The 22,977-nt window shown below is 47.9% G+C and overlaps 1 protein-coding gene across 1 annotated transcript in view; it reads left to right on the top strand.

The window, feature by feature from the left end:
• The window catches only part of STX8 (syntaxin 8), a 202,855-nt gene that overhangs the window by 675 nt on the left and 179,203 nt on the right, over nt 1-22,977 (top strand). The window contains exons 2-4 of the mRNA XM_066586661.1: nt 5,006-5,105; nt 18,355-18,449; nt 20,539-20,649. Coding sequence (XP_066442758.1) covers nt 5,006-5,105; nt 18,355-18,449; nt 20,539-20,649 — 306 coding nt within the window. The remainder of the gene's footprint in view (nt 1-5,005; nt 5,106-18,354; nt 18,450-20,538; nt 20,650-22,977) is intronic.

The raw sequence follows: 22,977 nt of genomic DNA, 5'->3' as shown, positions 1-22,977 counted from the left end.
GACCCGCGTGATAGTCAGTGGGGGTGTTGGGCGCCATCTTGTTCCATCATAAAACCGTTCCGCCATGGAGCGCAGTTTTCAGTCTCTGGGAATGGAGCAGGAAAAACGGAAGCCTCCAGCGCTGATGTGAAGGAGCCCCGAGTCGATCTGCCATGTTGGATTCCTGTTGTCGCAGTTCAGAGCCGCTCGATGCAAATGACAGATCTGCGTAACGCCAATGGAGAGATCGCCAAACCTGCGGCCGTCTTAAATAGGGCTCATCCCACCAAAATCACGTATCGCCCGCCCACAGGATAGATGATAAATGTGTGATCTCTGGAGACCCCACCACTGCGAGCCCCGGGTATCACAAGAATGGCGCTCTCAGAGTCCATGGGGGGAAGGGAATGGCAGCGCCCATGTGTGACCGCCACGCCATTCACTTCTATGGGGCTGACGGAGATGGTTGAACGTTGTGCTTGGCCATCACCATATATGATGAAGGTACGCACACCGCTGTTCTGTTCACTTGGTGGACTTAAGGTCCACTTTTCTCATGATCCCTGGGGGTCTCAGTGGTTGGACCCCCGTGGCGTTCATACATTTATCATAGAATGGTAGAGTTAGAAGGGACCTCCAGGGTCATCGGGTCCAACCCCCTGTTCAGTGCAGGATCACTAAATCATCCCAGACAGATATTTGTCCAGCCTCTGTTTTAAAGGCTGCCATTGAAGGAGAACTCCCCACCTCCCGTGGTAACCTGTTCCACTCATTGATCCCCCTCACTGTCTAATATCTAATCTGTCTCCTCCCTTTCAGTTTCATCCCATTGCTTCTAGTCTTTCCTTGTGCAAATGAGAATAGGGCTGATCCCTCTGCACTGTGACAGCCCTTCAGATATTTGTAGGCAGCTATTAAGTCTCCTCTCAGCCTTCTTTTTTGCAAGCTAAACATTCACAGATCCTTTAACCGTTTCTCACAGGACATGATTTGCAGACCACTTACCATCTTGGTAACTCTTCTCCAGTTTGTCTATGTCTTTTTTAAAGTGGGGTGCCCAGAACTGGACACAGTATTCCAGATGAGGTCTGACTAAGGAAGAGTAGAGGGGGATAATTACCTCATGTGATCTAGACTCTATGCTTCTCTTAATACATCTCAGAATTGTGTTTGCCTTTTTGGCTACTCCATCACACTATTGACTCATGTTCAGTCTATGATCTATTAGTATACCCAAGTCTTTTTCACATGTGCTGCTGCTTAGCCCAATTCCCCCCATTCTGTATGCGCTTTCTTCATTTTTCTTGCCCAGATGTAGGACTTTGCATTTCTCCTTGTTAAATACCATTCTGTTAGTCGCTGCCCACTGTGCAAGCTTTTCTAGATCTTTTTGAATACTCTCCCTCTCTCCTAGTGTTAGCTATCCCTCCTAGCTTTGTGTCGTCTAAAACTTTGATCAGTTTCCCCTCAATTCCTTCCTCCAGATCATTTATAAAAAAGTTGAACACCACTGGGCCTAGGACAGAGCCTTGTGGTCCCCACTAGATACATTCTTCCATTTGGATGTGCAGCCATTTAGGACCACTCTGAGTACGATCACTCAGCCAGTTGTGAATCCACCTAACAGTTGCCTTGTCAATCCCAGATTTGGTCATTTTTCAATAAGGATAGTATAAGATAGTTTGCCAAATGCTTTACTAAAGTCAAGCTCTACTATATCCACCACACTTACCTGATCAACCGACTCAGTGATTCTGTCTTAGAAGGTATTAGATTTGTCTGGCATGACTTGTTTGTTACAAACCCATGCTGGCTCTGGTTAATTATTCCATTTTCATCCAAGTACTTGCATACTTTAATAATTTGCTCAAATATCTTTCCCGGTATAGAAGTCAGGCTCACAGGCCTGTAGTTTCCTGGATCCCCCTTATTCCTTTTTTTTGAAGATAGGGACAACATTTGCCCTTTTCCGATCTTCTGGGACTTTTCCTGTTCGCCAGCAGTTTTTCAAAGATTATGGCAAGTGGCTCAGCAATTACCTCTGCTGCTTCCTTTAGTATCCTAGGATGTAATTCATCTGGACCTTGAGACTTGAATTCATTTAAGTTAGCCAAGTGTTCCCTCACCATCTCTCAGCTTATAGATAGCCTGCATTCTTCTATTCCCCCAATAGCACAAGGAAGATCAGTTGATGTTACATCTACTTTCTGAGCGAAAACAGATACAAAATAGGAATTTAAAAGTTCAGCCTTCTCAACATCATTCTTAACCAATTCACCATTTTCATCTTATAAACGTCCAATAGCATCTTTGACTTTTTTTTCTTTTGACATACCCCCCAAATCAGTTTTTATTGTTTTTCGCCTCTGTTGCAAGCATCAATTCTAGAGATGAGCGAGCATACTCGCTAAGGGCAATTACTCGATCGAGCATTGCCCTTAGCGAGTACCTGCCCGCTCGGAAGAAAAGGTTCGGCTGCCGGCGGCGGGCGGGGAGCGGCGGGGAGGAACGGAGGGGAGATCTCTCTCTCCCTCTCTCCCCTCCACTCCCCCCTGCTCAGTGCCGCAACTCACCTGTCACCCGCGCCGGCAGCCGAACCTTTTCTTCCGAGCTGGGAGGTACTTGCTAAGGACAATGCTCGATCGAGTAATTGTCCTTAGCGAGTATGCTCGCTCATCTCTAATCAATTCATTATTAGCTTTAGCTTTTCTCAGGTCTTCCCCCCTTTTTATCCAAAATTCAAGGATATCATGATCACTGCCTCCTAAGGTCCCAGCCACCCTTACTTCCTCAACCATTTCCTCCCTGTTTGTAAGAAGTAGGTCCAAGATAGCAGATCCCCTTGTTTTCTCTTCAACCTTTTGGAAGATAAAGTTCTCAGCAAGAGCGGATAAGAATTAGTTGGATCCATTACTTTTACCTGAGAGAGATTCCCAACAAATGTCTGGATGGGTAAAATCTCCCATGATCACTATCCTGTGGATACAACATTACTGACTTTGGTCTTATAACAATCTCTGCTGGCTGAGTCAGTGGCAAACTGCACAACCCCTTCTCCCAGCTGGTGGAGTTGTAGCCAGTCTAGATTAGTCAATACCGTTTAGGAAATAGATTTCTGTAAAAACTAGAACTCGTCCCGCAAACTACAAGGTGTCGTACAGCTGCAGTGACCTAAAAGAGGGGATACGATTTAATGGTTCTTAAGGTTTGAATTAGTTAAGTCACTAAGGGGTTAAAAATGGATTTAAGGCAACTGTGTTAAACGCAAAATATATTTGCATTAGACATAAATTCAAAGCCTTTAGTGAAAAATGTCCCATTTCCTTGATGTTTTTCCCAATTTTAGTGTGAGTGTAAGGCCCAATGTGCACGAACGGGTTTGCTTTGCGGAACCAGCACGGGACACACGCAAATCAAGCCACCCATAGGGGAGCTTGGGCATCCGCAAATGTAATTTAAGCATGCGGATTTGTTTTGTGCACCTTCTGGTCCGGACACCAAATCGTAGCATGCTCCATTATTCTGCTGATCCATTGAAGTCGATGGAAGCCGTCCGATCCGCAGCTGACATTGCCGATGTGCCGCAGATCCGCGGGAAAGCAGGAGATTAAAAAAACAAACTGTACTGCACATGTCTGACAGCGAGCCGTGAGGACCATGCGCAGTACACAAAACCGAAAGTCGAGGGATCTGCGCAGACGCCGCCATTGCTGGGTAAAACGGGTAAATAGGGCTCACTGGCTGCGGGCAGGGCTGGATTGAGTGCGCAATTCCCTGCACGGAATCCGACCGCCCGTGGACATGAGGCCTTAGGAGGGTTAAGCTTTATTTGTATTTGACCGTATACAACCCCAATTTCAAGAGAGTTGGGACTATGTGTAAAATGTAAATAAATGTACCCAAAAAGAGTGCAACCATTTGAAAGTCTCATGTAACCATATTTTATCCACAATAGAACATACCGGGAGGGGGAGGGGAGGGTTTTCCATTTCATTTTTAAAAAATGAACTAGTTTAGAAATTGTTGGCAGCGACACATCTCTTATAAGTGTCCCCAGAGCTGTTCGTGGAATTGGCCACTAAAGAGGAAGTAAGTTGTGCCCCAACATCAGTTGGATCCCAAATGTGTTGTGTGCCTGCTGGGGAGCCCTGCCGCCCTTTTTGTGTGCCAAGGGCTGTATCTTCCACATCCAAACTTGCCAATTTCACCTCCTACTGTAAACCCTCAAGTTTACATAGGACAACCATGGAGTCACGTGTGGAAGAGGGTAAGGGTTTGATAAAAGGTCTTAAAGGGATTCTGTCACCATAAACTAACTTCTAGTGCTGGTAGGGCCAGTGCCGTATTATTTATACTCGCCCGCTTCCTGGTTCCCGACGCTGAAGTTTGCACGCTCTTTTCCCATGTCCCATGCACACTCTACCGTAAGCCTCTAAGATGCTCACCTGAAGGACCTGCTGATGGCCTCTTTCTCCCAACTTTGCATCAAGCTAAGAACATATAAACATGTCTGACATTATACCTGCCTGTGGTTGTCCCCCATGCCGGCTCACACGGGTGGACCTGATTCCGTATGCAGGAGGCCTGTAGGGGATTCTGTCTGTGAACCCGGCGGGTGTATTTCCTGTGGCATCACTAAGCGATGACACGCTCCCCCCGGCCTATATGCAGTGTTAATTGCGTATGGGCAACCGGTTGGATGGCCTCCATTGATTTCATTGAAGGCTGTCCTCCACTCGCAGAATATGCAATTCGTACCACGAGTGTGAGCGAAAAAGCAATTTCACATTCTTTACAATGCCCACGGTTTTCCACGGATTGTAATCCGCCGTGTGAGCCCGGCCTAGGACAAAGGGTGTTGAATTGTAATGAAAACGGCTTGGCTCTGAGAAGATCTTGCCTGTGTAAGGGGGATGGGGCTTCCCACACCTCTTATCACACCTCTATTTTGTCCCATAATTGAGGCTACTGTGCCTTTAAGTATCTGAATGCTAAGTGGCTGATGAAGATTCTGTTTTGGACACAGGTTGTCTACGTATGACTCCACCCATCACCTCGCACGGGAAATTGCAGAGAAAATCCACGAGCGGAATCGCTACTTACGGAATGGAGAGAACCCAGCAAAGGTAAAAACTCTTAAAGGGGAACCCCCATGTTTGAACAATCAATCATAGACAACAAGGGAGACCCCTCTTCAATATCCAAGCAGTAGCGCCTCCTGTAATCCTCATTCAGCCTGTCATCTTATGAATAAACGGGGACACGCTTAGCTTCACTTTTTCAATTCTCCTCTATACATTACTGCAATGCCAAGTGCACAAAGTCATGAAGACCTATTTACCATAAATAAGTACCGCAATCCTGGTAATGCAGTGTCCATATCCACAAACTGATTTGTACACCTGTCCTTGTCATTGCAGTAATATATAAAGGAATATGTAAAAAGTGAAGCTGAGCGTGTGTGCCTAGCTCCCGTGTCTGAAACCACTGCTTCCTTTAGCATTGCCGGTCTCCATCATCCGTGGTGATCTACTGCTGTCCGCCAGACATCCTCTTCATGTCCCTTCATGCGACCAATGACTTTCTCTCCGCAGTGTAGCTCACCCCCCTTGGATCTATGTCCAAATGCCAAGTAACGATGTCGCCCTCCTACTTTGTGATGTAGTGGAAAGGTCATTTGTGCAGCGGCTACACCCTGAGAAGTCGGATAGTCTCTCCAGCCTTCAGCGTGTGTTGGTACAAGGGTTCAGGCTGTCCTGCCGTTTTATGCCGGACTATCACAACTTTAGACTGTTTTTAAAGTTTTACTCTCGTTGAAATCCCCATGATTGCCCAGCACCATGGCAGTAACGAGCACAGGCTGCAGTAGAACAACTGGTAGGGAGGTTGGGAGTTACTATGTATGCGATTGACTCGTGTGCACAACATGTTTGCCGGTTTAGTTACGTCGAGTTATTAAACTCTAATCCTCCATAAAATACAGTTCTGTTTTGGTGACAACAGATGGGACTTGGATACTAGCTGTAATTATGGGCCCTGTTGTTCTATAAACGTACTGGGGTTTAGCTGGCCGCATATATTAGCTATCGTGAATAGGAAGAGGGGATAAGTAGCTGTCAGACGCCTCTTCCCAGAGGAAGTTTGTCAGGGAAAATTAGCCCTACTAACTATCAGCGCTGCCAGACCAGCGCTCAGACGTGGAGGGGCATCATGCCATGACTTTTTCTGCCGGAGCTTCCATGGCAGAGACATTTTCATTCTTCTGATCTGCACGCTGTATGCAAACTAGTCTAAGATAGTCCGATAGGCCGCTCGCTCCGCTCGGACTACCATGTTTTCCCAAAAATAAGACCCTGTTTTATATAATTATTTTCCCCCCAAAAGAGGCACAGGGTCTTATTTTTGGGGACTGTCTTATACTCGCCTAACAGACGCCCTTTGGGTCCCTCCCGCTCCTCTCTGGCAGGCATCCGTGCAGTTGTCAGCGCCAACACAACATCTCTTGCTGGTAACTGGGTTTAAAAACCATGCATCCCAACAAGAGATTGCTCTGATTGGCTGAGCCATGGCGCCTGAGAACCAATCAGAGGCAGCGCTCAATGAACCAATCACAGCCATTCAATGAATGTGTCGGGAAGGACTGGTTTTTATTTTATCACATAGTGTAGCTAGAGCTTATTTTCGGGGTAGGGCTTGTATTTTAAGCAACCCCCAAAAATCAGGGTAGGGCTTATTATCAGTGTAGGTTTTACTTTCGGGGAAACAAGGTAGTTCTGCTCTTGGTCTTCCTCAGCCCCTCCCTTTTCTTAATGATTGCAGATGGAAGCTTTCAGTCATTGAGCAAGGAGAGGGGCTAAGGATGACAGAGGGCAGAAGGAGCGCATGAGTCTACGCCAAGCGGCGCACCCATTGGACAATCTCTGGCTCATTTGTATATGGCGCACTGGGCAGAAGAATGAAGATTTCTTCATGATAGAAGCCCTGCCAGAAGAAATCATGGCCTGATGCCCCCAACCACGTCTGAACTCTGATCTGGCAGTACTAATAGTTAGTAAGACTAATCTCACCTGACAGACTTCCTCTAAAGAGGTTGTTCCCCTTCTAGCTGCTTTGCTGTAGGTAGCAGATGGCTATGGTACTGAAGGTTGAGGGCTATTGAAGCGAATTGGACGTAGCTTGCAGTACCAACGCGGGCCACTACACAATGTATGGAGCCATCTACTACCTGGAGCAAAACGTCTTGAAGTGGGTCAACCCATTTATGTGGAGCAACAGCATGTATGCACGTACATAGCTTCATTCAACTTGGTGACACTAGACCCCCATTCTCATGATCGGTGGGGGGTGCAAGCAGATGGATCCCCAATGATCTGACACTTATCACTTGCCCAGTGAATAGGTGGTAGTGTCAATCGTCCTTCTGAGAACACCCCTTCAAGTCTTTACAGGCTTTCAGCCTCTGGATAGAAGTAGGAATGTTCCCATTCATTGATGGGAAACAGAAAATGCATCAACGTTCCAGTATTTCGGGTAAACCCCGTTCCATGTGGTCAGATCCCACATGACCTCTACAGGGTGGGCACGGAAAAGTAGCCCAGCACCACGTTCTTACGAAAGCTGTCTTAGAGAAAATGTATCTTTTTCTCCATAGTAACCAATCAGAGCACAGCTTTCATTTCTTATAGTGCTTAGTTTAAGTGAAAGCTGCGCTGTGATTGGTTGCTTTCGGCAACAAAGCTTTTCTTTTAGACAGCATGTGGTGCCAGGCAACTTTTCCATGGCCCACCCTGTATATGTTGCCACAGCCTTAGGGTGGCAGTACACATTCAGTGTATATCAGCTGATTCCGGTGGGACCATCCATTCAACTAATGGGCCTCCCTGTTCTTCCACGATGGCAGACGTTGGCGGGGATGAGGATCAGATAGTTGGATGGCCCAATCCTTCTGCCTTTGGGTTGGCAAGAGATGTCTGACAGCTGCTCCCTCGCACTACATGCATATGTATATGGGGAGCATGCTGTTCAGCGACGGCTATGTACTTTCTATGGCCACCTTAAAAGCCAGCATCTGATAGGCCCCATTATTTTCCTCCTCTTAATGACTGTTTTCAGCCTTGTTTTGTATCCACACATGTAATTACATTCCACCTCATATATTCTGTTATGGGAGAACACAAATCTATAATTGCCGCTGGTACCTTTGTATTGGAAATATGACCTCAGGAGTCAGGCGACTCGGCTTCTCCTGCTCCAGTCCCTCCTGTTCGTCAGCGGTGGTCAGCTCCATGCAAAAACAAGCTTAGCTAAAAATGTGTGAAACCTTCTAATGATCCTCTCCATCCGCAAGAGCTCGGCTCGCTGTCAGTGAACGGAAACATCCTTATTTACCTGCAGAGGGTGAAGCTTGCCCCGATCGAAGCCCCCTTACAAGACTGACCCTGATACACTGTAACAAGCCTTGCAGCTCCGTCTGGACGGCACAATCACAGCAGGCTTATACCCTCTGAATGTAAGCAGGAATGTTTCCATTCACTGACAGTGAGCAGAGATCTGGAGCTTGATGGGGAATGAAAAGGCCAAGAACTAACAGCTGATTCATTGATTAGATGTGTTAGAGCGCAGGCAGAGAGAAGATCAGAAACGGCTTTATAATGTTAAACAGTGGGACTACAGGTCCCAGGAGACCTGGTCTGAGAGACATCCCCAACATACGGTCCCAGGGCAAGACGGAACACCAGTCAGGAGGCTTCATCCTGCCGAGGGACAGGAAAGGGGACCGAGTCCGTGAAGTCGGGTAAGTCCGGGTTCATATGGGCAAGTTTTGCACATGTAAGGACGCCTGCACACGAATGGATCGGATTCTGCATGCTGGAGCCCGCCGGGAAATCCGACCCTGTGCCCAGCTGGCATCCGCGTACCTGTCTTTTGTCTTATTTATCTGTGTCCACGGTGAGCCGCCGTCGACATGCGCAGTACAAATTTATTTTTTTTTACAAATGTTTATTTTTCCCGCGCTGTCACTAGGCGATGACGCGGAATCTGCGACCTTCCCACAGTGTCAATTGCTGAAAGACCGCAGGTCAAATGGCTTCCATTGACTTCAATGGCAGCCGTCCGCGTGGAATCTCCGCAAAAATAGAGCATGCTGCGATTTTTTTTATTTATTTATTTTTTATCCACTCGTGGAAATCGCAGTTTGATTCCGCAAGTGTGTGGGAAGAAGCGATTTTCCATAGCGTGCAATGAACAACATTTGCTGCGTATCCACGGTGCAGATCCCGAAAGCGGATCCCACGATGCAAATCCATCCGTGTGCAGGCCGCCAGTGAGTAGAACTCATTTCGTTCGCACGCAAAAATACGCAGCACGCTCTATTTGTGCATATTGTGCACAAAAATCACACATATTAAGCTAATTAAATGTATTACCCATTGGAATCAATGAGAGCATGCTTGCGCTTGCAAAAAAAGGCAACAACGCACACTAGGCCAAGTGCGCAAAACTGCTGCATAAGTGTGTGCCTAAAATGCACTTGTGCCCGTGTGAATGAACCCTGAGGCCAACCGCACACGGGCAAGCGTGATATCAGGTCGAGGAACCTGGCCTTGGATTACACTCGACAACGTGCATTTTACCTGCCGATGCAAAGTGATTTTCAGGCAAAAACGCCTCGCATCGCTTCTGTGAATTTCCGATCCTCTTGCAAGAATTTCACACGATCGGAAGTGCTTCCCATGGATTCCATCACACGGCATACAAGAGCCATGGGACTTACTAAAGGTCCAATTGAAATCAATGGGCGATGCGTTCCTCGGAATGCGAGAAGATAGAACACGGCACATCGCTCACATGTAGGGCTCATTCAGAAGAATGGAGTTTATATCCGCTCGAGTTCTGCGACACACAAAACTCACGTGAGATTAGCGCTAGTGTGGAATTGGCCTACAGGAGAGAACACAAGATGTCAGGAGGAGTGCGAGAGAGAAGATAAACTGTAGCATGTCTGAGGAAAAGTGAGCGGAGGAGAAACCGCAATGATGGGGGGGGGGGGCAGGCTCGGCGGCCATAATGATACCGCTTACCCATATATGATCCCCGCCCCCACCGGGAGGTAAATAGATGTCTCTGAAAGGCTTCTGTCCTAGTGATTCCCATCTAGAATATGGTGGTGCGTAGAGGTAAGTCATGGAGACCGTGTCATTGTCCGGATACTCCCACCCATTTATTATGGACACCGCTCCGTAGAAGTGGAGAAACCGCCGAGCGTCCAGACAAGAGGCCAATGGGAGCTGGGTGCTTGTGTATTGGAATGGGCTAGAGGTGAACGGACACAAGTGTGGATATGAGATGTAGGCGGTGCAACCGGCCGAGTACACTAAACTGCGTCTGCGAATTTGGAAGTTCAGAACTAGTATTCAGGCGCGCTCCACAGTCGGTGTAGTCTTACAGACCTGTGGAGCCCAATAACTGGTTTGTAGAATTGAGCCAATGGTATAGCATCCAAATAACGTCTTTATTTTGTAGCATCTCACCAGCAATGTAACGAGTTTCTTCCTCAGACAGCTGGGTAATTTATTCCGTGGCAGGACCATTGGTCGGCAGCGTTCCATCTGGCGGGACCAATAGCATGGAGTTGGGCGTTACATGGCTGCTTTTATTTAACCAAGTCAAAGCCTTATTCAGACTCTATACCATCGGCTCAATTCTACAAAACCGTTATTTGGCTCCATATACGTTTATTTGGACTGCGTAGTTCTATAAGACTATATTGACTATACGTCACACCTGAATCCAAAGAATAACCGTATTGACCGCTACATTCTATGTATTTAAAGGGCACTGTGCTGATTTTTTTCATTCACTATACAGCTGTCCCCCCAGTATATAGAAGTCAGCCAGTGTTACCTGGGTTACCGTATTTTCCGGCGTATAAGACGACCTCCAACTGTCGACGTATACGCCGGGAATACCCCACAGAAAAAAAAATCAATACTCCCCTCCCACGGCGCTGCTGCAGGCTGTCGCTCCCTCCTCCACGCCGACAGCATTGCCTTCTGGATGCGGGGCGTGAATCCGAACGATTTGTTGGCTCACGTAAAAAGGTCTTTGTTCTTTATTAGTAGCGTGTCATTGGTGCGCTGCACCTTCATTCTTTCTTGGCGACACGTTTCATTGGTGCGCTGCACCTTCATTCTTTCTTGGTGACATGTTTCATTGGTGCGCTGCACCTTCATTCTGTCTTGGTAACCCGTTTCGTTGGTGCGCTGCACCTTCATTCTTTCTTGGTGACACGTTTCATTGGTGCGCTGCACCTTCATTCTTTCTTGGTGACCCGTTTCATTGGTGCGCTGCACCTTCATTCTTTCTTGGTGACATGTTTCATTGGTGCGCTGCACCTTCATTCTTTCTTGGTGACCCGTTTCGTTGGTGCGCTGCACCTTCATTCTTTCTTGGTGACACGTTTCATTGGTGCGCTGCACCTTCATTCTTTCTTGGTGACACGTTTCATTGGTGCGCTGCACCTTCATTCTTTCTTGGTGACCCGTTTCATTGGTGCGCTGCACCTTCATTCTTTCTTGGTGACCCGTTTCATTGGTGCGCTGCACCTTCATTCTTTATTGGTAACGTTTCATTGGTGCGCTGCACCTTCATTCTTTCTTGGTGACTCGTTTCATTGGTGCGCTGCACCTTCATTCTTTCTTGGTGACACGTTTCATTGGTGCGCTGCACCTTCATTCTTTCTTGGTGACCCGTTTCATTGGTGCGCTGCACCTTCATTCTTTCTTGGTGACCCGTTTCATTGGTGCGCTGCACCTTCATTCTTTCTTGGTGACCCGTTTCATTGGTGCGCTGCACCTTCATTCTTTCTTGGTGACCCGTTTCATTGGTGCGCTGCACCTTCATTCTTTCTTGGTGACCCGTTTCATTGGTGCGCTGCACCTTCATTCTTTCTTGGTGACCCGTTTCATTGGTGCGCTGCACCTTCATTCTTTCTTGGTGACCCGTTTCATTGGTGCGCTGCACCTTCATTCTTTCTTGGTGACCCGTTTCATTGGTGCGCTGCACCTTCATTCTTTCTTGGTGACCCGTTTCATTGGTGCGCTGCACCTTCATTCTTTCTTGGTGACCCGTTTCATTGGTGCGCTGCACCTTCATTCTTTCTTGGTGACCCGTTTCATTGGTGCGCTGCACCTTCATTCTTTCTTGGTGACCCGTTTCATTGGTGCGCTGCACCTTCATTCTTTCTTGGTGACCCGTTTCATTGGTGCGCTGCACCTTCATTCTTTCTTGGTGACCCGTTTCATTGGTGCGCTGCACCTTCATCAGGCTGGTAAATGAGTGATTAATACGGAAGACTTAAGTCCTTAATTGAAGCGTGAAGCCCAAAACAATTGGTGACGTCACAGCAGGAACATCAGAAAAAAAAATTATAATCATTGGAACATCTTGCAAAAAAAGGGCGCCATTCGCCGTCACATCAGGAGCATGTCCAGACGTCGCCGAGGGGGTATACGGTTAGATTGGGAGTTGCCATAATGAAATTTGTATTGTTTTTTTTTTTTTCCTCCTTGTGGGCGATTTGGAATTCAGCCCTTATCCCCTTAATGTAGTGTTTCCCAATCTTTTCAGCCTTGAGGCACCCCTGGGAAAAAGTTTTTAACGACGCGGCACCCTTAGCAAAAGGGGGTGTGGCTTATTACGACATATGATTTTTACCGCTATTGTTATAAAAAGGACAGGGCTGTTTAAAAAAAAACACACAGGGAGGAGCACTGGGTGGGCTGTTGATATATATTTAAAATTAACATGCTGCGGAATTATATCCCGCACCTCATGTCAGCGTCCGCACGGGGTTTTGTACAGATTGTTTCCACACTGTGTGGATGATTTTCAAAATCTTATCCACTTTACTGCTACACCTACTATAAATTCCTCAACTAATTCGCCCCATGTAATAAGTGTCCGTCCCCCCCCCATGTTGGTGGCCCCACTAGTAAAAGCGACCCCCTATATTGTTGGCCCCACTAGTAAAAGCAACCCCCTATATTGTTGGCCCCACTAGTAAAAGCGACCCCCTATATTGTTGGCCCCACTAGTAAAAGCGACCCCCTATATTGTTGGCCCCACTAGTAAAAGCGACCCCCTATATTGGTGGCCCCACTAGTAAAAGCGACCCCCTATATTGTTGGCCCCACTAGTAAAAGCGACCCCCTATATTGTTGGCCCCACTAGTAAAAGCGACCCCCTATATTGTTGGCCCCACTAGTAAAAGCGACCCCCTATATTGTTGGCCCCACTAGTAAAAGCAACCCCCTATATTGTTGGCCCCACTAGTAAAAGCAACCCCCTATATTGTTGGCCCCACTAGTAAAAGCAACCCCCTATATTGTTGGCCCCACTAGTAAAAGCAGCCCCCTATATTGTTGGCCCCACTAGTAAAAGCGACCCCCTATATTGTTGGCCCCACTAGTAAAAGCGACCCCCTATATTGTTGGCCCCACTAGTAAAAGCGACCCCCTATATTGGTGGCCCCACTAGTAAAAGCGACCCCCTATATTGTTGGCCCCACTAGTAAAAGCGACCCCCTATATTGTTGGCCCCACTAGTAAAAGCGACCCCCTATATTGTTGGCCCCACTAGTAAAAGCGACCCCCTATATTGTTGGCCCCACTAGTAAAAGCGACCCCCTATATTGTTGGCCCCACTAGTAAAAGCAACCCCCTATATTGTTGGCCCCACTAGTAAAAGCAACCCCCTATATTGTTGGCCCCACTAGTAAAAGCGACCCCCTATATTGTTGGCCCCACTAGTAAAAGCGACCCCCTATATTGGTGGCCCCACTAGTAAAAGCGACCCCCTATATTGTTGGCCCCACTAGTAAAAGCGACCCCCTATATTGTTGGCCCCACTAGTAAAAGCGACCCCCTATATTGTTGGCCCCACTAGTAAAAGCGACCCCCTATATTGTTGGCCCCACTAGTAAAAGCAACCCCCTATATTGTTGGCCCCACTAGTAAAAGCAACCCCCTATATTGTTGGCCCCACTAGTAAAAGCAACCCCCTATATTGTTGGCCCCACTAGTAAAAGCAACCCCCTATATTGTTGGCCCCACTAGTAAAAGCGACCCCCTATATTGTTGGCCCCACTAGTAAAAGCGACCCCCTATATTGGTGGCCCCACTAGTAATAGCGACCCCCTATATTGGTGGCCCCACTCGTAATAGCGACCCCTTATATTGGTGGCCCCACTCGTAATAGCGACCCCCTATATTGGTGGCCCCACTCGTAATAGCGACCCCCCATATTGGTGGCCCCACTCGTAATAGCGACCCCCCCCCTATATTGGTGGCCCCACTCGTAATAGCGACCCCCCCCTATATTGGTGGCCCCACTCGTAATAGCGACCCCCCCCCTATATTGGTGGCCCCACTCGTAATAGCGACCCCCCCTATATTGGTGGCCCCACTTGTAATAGCGACCCCCCCCCTATATTGGTGGCCCCACTCGTAATAGCGACCCCCCCCCCCCTATATTGGTGGCCCCACTCGTAATAGCGACCCCCCCTATATTGGTGGCCCCACTTGTAATAGCGACCCCCCCCCTATATTGGTGGCCCCACTCGTAATAGCGACCCCCCCCCCCCTATATTGGTGGCCCCACTAGTAATTTGTGTGATGTCGTCTTCTCTGTGCTGCAGATATGCCAACTGGCGGACCGCACGTGCGCAGTGCAGAGAATGACGCGTCGGTAATGACGCAGATCCGCAGTGATTTTTAAATTGACATTTCGGAAGCGCCGCGGGCCGGATGGCTTCCATTGACTGCAGTCTATGCGAGGCCCGCACTAGAATAGGACATGCTGCGGTTTTCCCCGTAAGTGGAAAATCGCAGTTGATTTCCGCTCGTGGGCATGGAAAAGCATTTTGCATAGCATGTCTATGGGCAGTAACACCCGCTCCGGATCCCACAGTGTATATATGCCAGTGTGCAGGCCGCCTTAATTGAATGACCGCAGGGAAGATTTGTGTCATTAATGCTGCATAATTTCTTGTGTATAAAAAAAAAAGACAATTGATGTTTTTTCTCTCTCCAAGAAAAAAAAAAAGTTTTACAATATATTATATGTACCCAAAGGGGTGCCAATAAAAACTACAGTTCGCCGCACAAATAAGAAGCCCTCATACGGCCGCGTCATCGGAAGACTAAAGCCGTTAGGGATTTTGAAAAGGGGACATGAAAATCCTCTAAAAATCGTTGCCTTCTTTTAGCCAAAATAGGGCGCGTCACTAAGGGGTTAATTGGCTGATGACCTTGGTTTCCATTGACTGCCGATAATTTGGTTCTCAACGAATTACACAGCTTGTATCAGTAAAGATTTGTAACTGGAGTCTTTCATTCATCGAGAAGCGAGGTACAGATGTGTGTGTATGTATGTCAGAAGAAGTAATGTGATTGGTTGGCGGCCCGATACCTCTACGGAGGGCGGAGCTATGGGACGCACACGGTCTCTCTGGGTGAGCGGCTTGACTTTGCTGTCAGAAAGACACACAGCTCATTTTTGCTTGTAGTGTAAACAGCCGTCCCTAACAGGCCCGACTGTTTGTAGTGACAACAATGGCGGCTGACCCGCGCAGATCAGCGCTCTGGTCGTACTCCGTGGAGGTTTTAAAGACGAAAAAAGGATGTTTTTTTATTGCTATCTTGTTTTTGCACTGAAAGTTTTCCCAAACTTGTTTTGTTTGCCTGACGCGGGGTTAATATGAAGGTGCGTGGAGCGCGTCCTCGTTCTTCTACCTCCTTATTACATTAGTGCGTCTCCGGCAATGTACAGTAGGTGCGCAAGTGTTCACAGTAAGCTGCTGTGTGTACATGAAGAATACACAGCTGACTTTGCTTTCAATTCCCGATCATTGTTACAAGGCTTGTATAAAGAGTCTAACTTTGACTTGAAGGAATGCTGCCTTCCAAGAGGTGGCGCTGCAGAGGTATTATTCCATCTCCCTTATTTGCATACATGAAGAATGACACTATTTCAGGCTGTTGGGACTTGTGTCCTGCATTTATCCCCCGTTCCCGCTTGCAGATTGTAACTCCAGTTTTCAGCTCTCCCTAAGCTGGTGGGTCGCTGCTCTGCTGTGCATGGAGAAACCAACTGATCCTGCTACTAAACTGTCTCTAGCACACACCTGGCATCCTGGAGGACACTGGAGAAGGGAGACCCCTAGTGGCTGGCATCTTAGCGGAATTTTCAGCACAAAAATGTCATTTTAGGTTAATAAAGTGTTTTGCGCTTTTGCTATTTAACACATTAACTATCCTATTAACAGAAGTAGTGCAATGGCCATTTAAAGGGCCGTCTGAACAGTTTTTAATTAATTATAGAGGCAAATGTGTTGAAATAAAACAGCAGCGGTACCTGCCTGTTGTCAGCCCTGATCATCCAGCACTGCAGCCCCGTGGTCGTCCTGGTCTTTGTTGTGGAACGGATACCACCTGACCGTTGCAGCCAATCTGAGGTTGCAGCATGTTAGGTTCCGTTCACCAGGCATCATGGCTCCCAGCATCTGAGCAGTGATGCCAGGATAACAGCACCTGACAGTTGCCGTCTCTGATTGGCTGTGGTAGTCAGGTTATATCCGTTCCACAGCAAAGACTGGGACTACGGGGCTGCAGTGCTGGATCATCAGGGCTGAGGACAGGTAAGTACCGCTGTTTTTTTTTCGTTTTAATGCATCTGTACCTAGAATTAAAAATATGTCCGGCAATCAGACAACCACTTTAATCAGTGTTACAACTCAGGTACCGTGACCACCCAGTATCACATTATCAATATAGATACAACTAGCTGATATACCCGGCTTCGCCCGAGGTAATTTGGTACTGGTGTTTATCTGATGTTCACACGGAAAATCTTATGAAGTCGTGGTTACTTTAGAGATACCGGAAAAACATATGTTCACCATTTTGCATAGTTCTCTGTTACCCAGGAAACACCACGTGGAGGTAGCCATGCGACGTTTCCTTTATATAAAATGACATCAGGAAGTGAGAGAATTCGATTACATACATAAAATTTGGACGCTAATTCTTTTGCGCTTAGAATTGAATAATCGAGTTGGGACCCATTAACTTTTCCTATTTTGGACATAATCTATACTCGTGCCAAATTTCATGTTCCTACATCGGGAAGTAGGAGAATTAGTAGCGAGTCAATAAGTTAGGATAGGCTTAGATACACCCATTTGGCACCATTGTCTTGGCACAGGATAGGCATTTATACACCTGTTCGGCACCATGCCATGGCACAGGATAGGCTTAGATACACCCGTTTGGCACCATTGTCACAGCACAGGATAGGCTTAGATACACACGTTTGGCACCATTGTCTTGGCACAGGATAGGCATGGATACACCCGTTCGGCACCATTGTCATGGCACAGGATAGGCTTAGATACACCTGTTCGGCACCATGCCATGGCACAGGATAGGCTTAGATACACCCGTTTGGCACCATTGTCACAGCACAGGATAGGATTAGATACACCTGTTCGGCACCATGCCATGGCACAGAATAGGCTTAGATACACCCGTTCTGCACCATTGTCACAGCACAGGATAGGCTTAGATACACCCGTTCTGCACCATGCCATGGCACAGGATAGGCTTAGATACACCTGTTGGGCACCATGCCATGGCACAGGATAGGCTTAGATACACCCGTTTGGCACCATTGTCACAGCACAGGATAGGCTTAGATACACCCGTTCTGCACCATGCCATGGCACAGGATAGGCTTAGATACACCCGTTTGGCACCATTGTCACGGCACAGGATAGGCTTAGATACACCTGTTTGGCACCATTGTCACGGCACAGGATAGGCTTAGATACACCCGTTCGGCACCATTGTCATGGTACAGGATAGGCTTAGATACACCCGTTCGGCTCCATTGTCATGGCACAGGATAGGCTTAGATACACCCGTTCGGCACCATTGTCATGGCACAGGATAGGCTTAGATACACCCGTTCGGCACCATTGCCACGGTGCAGGATAGGCTTAAATACACCCGTTCGGCACCATTGCCACGGTACAGGATAGGCTTAAATACACCCGTTGGGCACCATTGTCATGGCACAGGACAGGCTTGGATATACCCATTCGGCAACATTGTCATGGCGCAGGATAGGCTTAGATACACCCGTTTGGCACCATTGTCACAGCACAGGATAGGCTTAGATACACCTGTTCGGCACCATTGTCATGGCACATGATAGGCTTAGATACACCTGTTGGGCACCGTGTCTTGGCACATGATGCTGTATTTTCTGCTAATTCTGTGAAGCTGACCCATCTGATACAGTTTTTCTCCACAGGTAAATGTGACTGTGCGGTCCCTGATGAAGAGGCTCAGCGAGAGCATCGGGCACCTGAGGGACTCCTTGCTGAGATCGGTCTCCACGCGGCAGATGTATCCTTCACCTTCTAACCTGTGGTGACATCGGAGGACGGCGCGTTCTTGTATGACGCTGCGGTCCAACATGTGCACTGCTCTGTGGGGGGGTAACAAATACTGGGGGTCTCCTGTCTAGCGGGGGCTGTGGGGCTCGTTGAGGAGTGATACCCTTGTATTAGGCAACCATTCACATTTGTCTTGTGGTGGAAATACAGCGTGCCGTACGGTGCAAACCGGCAGTCCTGTAGAGGTGACGTGTACTTGCCTGCTCGCTCCCTTTAGTGAGACCACCTCTCTCACAAAATATCCTGTTGGATCTTCTAATTAGCACTTGTGTATAGAGAAGTACTTTAACCCCTTAGTGGCCTACAATACACCTTTTTACAGCAGTCCTTAATGGGCTTTAAACCAGCACATGCATCTAGTATAAGGCGATGGCTTGGCTGACTACTGACAGCCGGGCTGCTGCTCTAACTGCCAAGAGAAAATAGACCTCTGAACCTGGCAGTTTAACCCCTTAGTCTGGGTTCACACGGGGCGGATTTGCCACGGGAATTCCGTCCGGAATTTCGCCGTGGCAAATCCGCATGCGGCCGCTAATCCCGGGATTAGCCAGCCATGTGGATGAGATTTCTCAGAAATCTCGTCCGCACAGGACGGCATATCCGCTGCGGCAAAGCCGGCAGAAGCGGCGGCGCGGATTTGCCGGCCGCAGCATGTTCAGTTCTTTTTTTCCTTCCGCTGCGGCCGCGCTCTCCTCTATGAGAGCGCCGGCCCCAGTAGAAGAGCGAGCGGCCGGGCCGCTTCAAAACCGCCGCGGGTTTTGAAGCAGCGGTTCTCCTGGTGGAAATCTCGCGGTTTTTCGCTGTGTCCAAACTGTGAGATTTCCGTCGAGAATCTGCCCCATGTGAACCCAGCCTTGAACTCCAGAATCAATAGTAACTTTAGCATGTAAGCAGACAACAGGCAGAGGAGGCTCCTCCTGTCAGATATTGGTACCCTGCAATGCGATCGCAAGGTACCAATGGGTTTCCATGGCAGCCAGAGACCTGATAAAGGCCTCCATGTCTACAATGTAACAGCCTATTAGACCCGGCCTCCGGAAGAGTCTATTGGGCTGCTGTCATAGATATTATAGAATGTGCTACATAAGTAATGCAGCGTACTTATCCTAGTTATCGAATAATCACATCTTTAGGTCCCCTTGAAGGGCTAAAAAATAGCGTAAAAAAAGTTGAATTAGGTTTTTACTATAAAGAAAATAAAAATCCTAGTTTAAAAAAAAAAAGCTAATTTTTCCCCACAAAAACCGCTTTTAAATTGATAAATACCAAAAATGTATTTTAAAAGCACCACATAATAGGTAGCGCTGCGTTTGTAATGACCCAGACAGTGTTATTCATATCCCTTTGGGTACACCATAAAATAACTTTTAAAAGTTACGCTAGAGTTGTTCTTTTGTTTGCATACGGGTGGATTTTTGCTGCGGAACCCAGAGCGGGCGTCTGCTTCCGGATTGCGCAGCAATAACCCTCCATAGCATGCAATGCTAAAAAGATTCTTCATGCACATGAGCCGAAACCAATTGTGGTTTCCGCTCGCAGATAAAAAATTGCAGCATGCTGTATTTTCCTGCGGTTCCCGCATGGACTGCTTCCGTTGAAGTCTATGGAAGCCCTGCGGATGGGCCGCGGATTCCACAAAAAAAAGCAGGAGTTTAAAAAAAATAAATAAAATCTGAACTGCGCATGTCAGCGACCCGTGTGGACCATCCGCAGTACAGAAAACCCGGAAGAGAGGTCTGCGCGGAAGCCGCTGGCTGCACACACAGGTACCCGCCGCTGTCCCGGCCAGATTCTGTGCTGTGAGCGGGCAGTACATGGCACAGTGATACAGCCCATCATGTAGTCACCTTTGGCCTAGCAGTGGATCAGCCTTCCCTGGTCCTCTAGTACACCAACTATAGGAGAGCACCAGGGTTCTGGATTTTGGGATGATGATAAATGAAGGTAGCCATAGAGGCGCTGTTCTCTGCTCGGTTACGTACGCCTCATTACCATCCTGTATACTGTTGTTTTATGGTCTTAACCTAGACGCCATATAGCACCCAGATGGAGGGAGACCGGAGACAGAACCTCGTAGACGAGCTCCTTACAAAAGAGAGACAACTGCAAATGTCTTTTAAAAGTGAAGGCACGGAGCCGGATGTCATAAGGTGAGCGATCCCGGGGGGATTCACTATTCAAAGTACACCACAAAACTGTCTTGCGTGCTTTGCGTATCATTTACTCTATGGGAAGCGCCGGCTCCCTGTTCACAAGCGGAGAATCATTGCGATTCTCTGCGGGCAGGAAATTGCAGCATGTGGGAATTGCCGTTATTCTCCGCAGTCAGCCTATCTGTCAGATAGGCTGACTGCGGAGATCCGTCTGCAGGCTCCTGCCCCATGGCGGCGGATTTCGTGGTGGAGCTCCGCCGCAGGATACCGCAACGCCCGTGGACAGAGGGCCTAAATTGGTAAATTTGCACTAAATTAAAGTATTAGAATGGATTCCCTAATCTTGTTTGAGTAGCTCTGATACATCATCTGTATATGTTCGGGGCGTCGAGGGCCCGGACAGCTGTTTCTGTTGGTACGGTGCAGGATTTTTCCTATGTTTTTGGTCTTAGAAGTTCTTTTTGTACACTTGTGTATATATTTTTTTCCACATTTGTCCATCATGAGGTCATAGAAGACTTCTAGGGGACATTCACTGTTTATAATTTTTCTTTTGTCTTGCATTTTTCCCAGTTTTCACTATAATTGGGGGGTCAGTAGGACCCCTAGTTACAGGGAACATCCGTCACTACCAAAGCTGGTCTGGGTCTTACAAGACCCAGCAGCTCTGACATGCCAAGGGGCATCCAACGTTCAAGCAATACCCCGACCCATGGAGGCAGCAGCACTGTTGGCTACCAGACAGAAGGAGCTTTCAGGGGAAGGGGCAGTTCATGGGGATTTATTTCTAATGTGTGCGACGCAGGAAAATTGTTTACTTACTAAAGCACTCATTGTCAGCACCAATCCCTCGCCGAGAAGTTGGCAGAAGGGAATGAAACTTTCTCTGTATGACTGTAATGTTTGTACAATATCAGAGCAAAAGGAGAATCTATTCCAGAAAGCTGACCCCGTGTAGGCAGGCTCCAGTACCCTGTTGTAACGCCTCTAGCTTGGATACAAGATGTGATATGGGTGGGCATGGAGGCTCTAGAACCCTGTTGTACCGCCTCTAGCTTGGATACATAATGTGATGCGGGCATGGAGGCTCTAGAACCCTGTTGTACCGCCTCTAGCTTGGATACAAGATGTGATATGGGTGGGCATGGAGGCTCTAGAACCCTGTTGTACCGCCTCTAGCTTGGATACAAGATGTGATATGGGTGGGCATGGAGGCTCTAGAACCCTGTTGTACCGCCTCTAGCTTGGATACATAATGTGATGCGGGCATGGAGGCTCTAGAACCCTGTTGTACCGCCTCTAGCTTGGATACAAGATGTGATATAGGCATGGAGGCTCTAGTACCCTGTTGTACCACCTCTAGCTTGGATACAAGATGTGATACAGAGAGGCATGGAGGCTCTAGTACCCTGTTGCACCGCCTCTAGCTTGGATACAAGATGTGATACGGGCAGGCATGGAGGCTCTAGTACCCTGTTGCACCACCTCTAGCTTGGATACAAGATGTGATACGGGTGGGCATAGAGGCTCTAGTCCCCTGTTGTACCGCCTCTAGCTCTCGCTCACGACCTGAAGGTTCAATCCAGAGGATACGTCATCTGGTAAAAAGAGCACAAACTACCTTTTTAACTCCCATTCAGGTTATCAGCTACCATATACGGAGGGGTATTCTCATCTCAGCTGAAGTGGGAATACCCCTTTAAAAAAGTTGGATTAGTTTTAAACTTATGTATTGCGCTTTCGTTTTATCTCAGCCCCCCCCCCCCCCCCCCTCCCCGGAGATTTTCCTGTATGGCTTTGCCCAATGCTGTCCTGTTCACCCCCTTCAATTGTACCAGACGATGGTGCCCTCTGCCCTGAGGCGTAACTTGAAGCTTCTGGGCCCCAATGCAAAACCTGTAACAGGGCCCCCAACTATAATGCTTTATTCATAGTACGTGGCTCCCTATATGGAGAAAAGAGGCCTTATGGGCCCCTAAGGCTCCTGTGCCCGGGTGCATCTGCATCCCCTGCACCCTCTACAGTTACGCCCCTTCCTCTGCCCCTCATATAGTATTGTACAGAAGGTCCGCCGGTGGTCCGGTATTAGGGAGTTGGTCTGCAGTGCGGGCAGGATGCTTTGTTGCTCCGCAAATCGGGGTTGACTTTGCAGCAGAGAACAGCGAGGGGCGATCTTCCTTTAGGGTTTATCCAATGAGTACGTATGCGCGCGGTTGCTTTCTTTTCTATGTCTATGTGTCATATGTGTGCGGTGCATTATTTTTTGCGGGTTTTTGCTCATGTTGACTTGAATGGGCAATTATGGTAAACGGATCAGAATAGAAC

This window comes from Eleutherodactylus coqui, chromosome 13 (genome assembly GCF_035609145.1).
Source record: "Eleutherodactylus coqui strain aEleCoq1 chromosome 13, aEleCoq1.hap1, whole genome shotgun sequence".
NCBI classification, from domain to species: Eukaryota; Metazoa; Chordata; class Amphibia; order Anura; family Eleutherodactylidae; genus Eleutherodactylus; species Eleutherodactylus coqui.
Note: the sequence above shows the minus strand (reverse complement) of the source record. Positions and strands in the feature narration are given on the sequence as shown.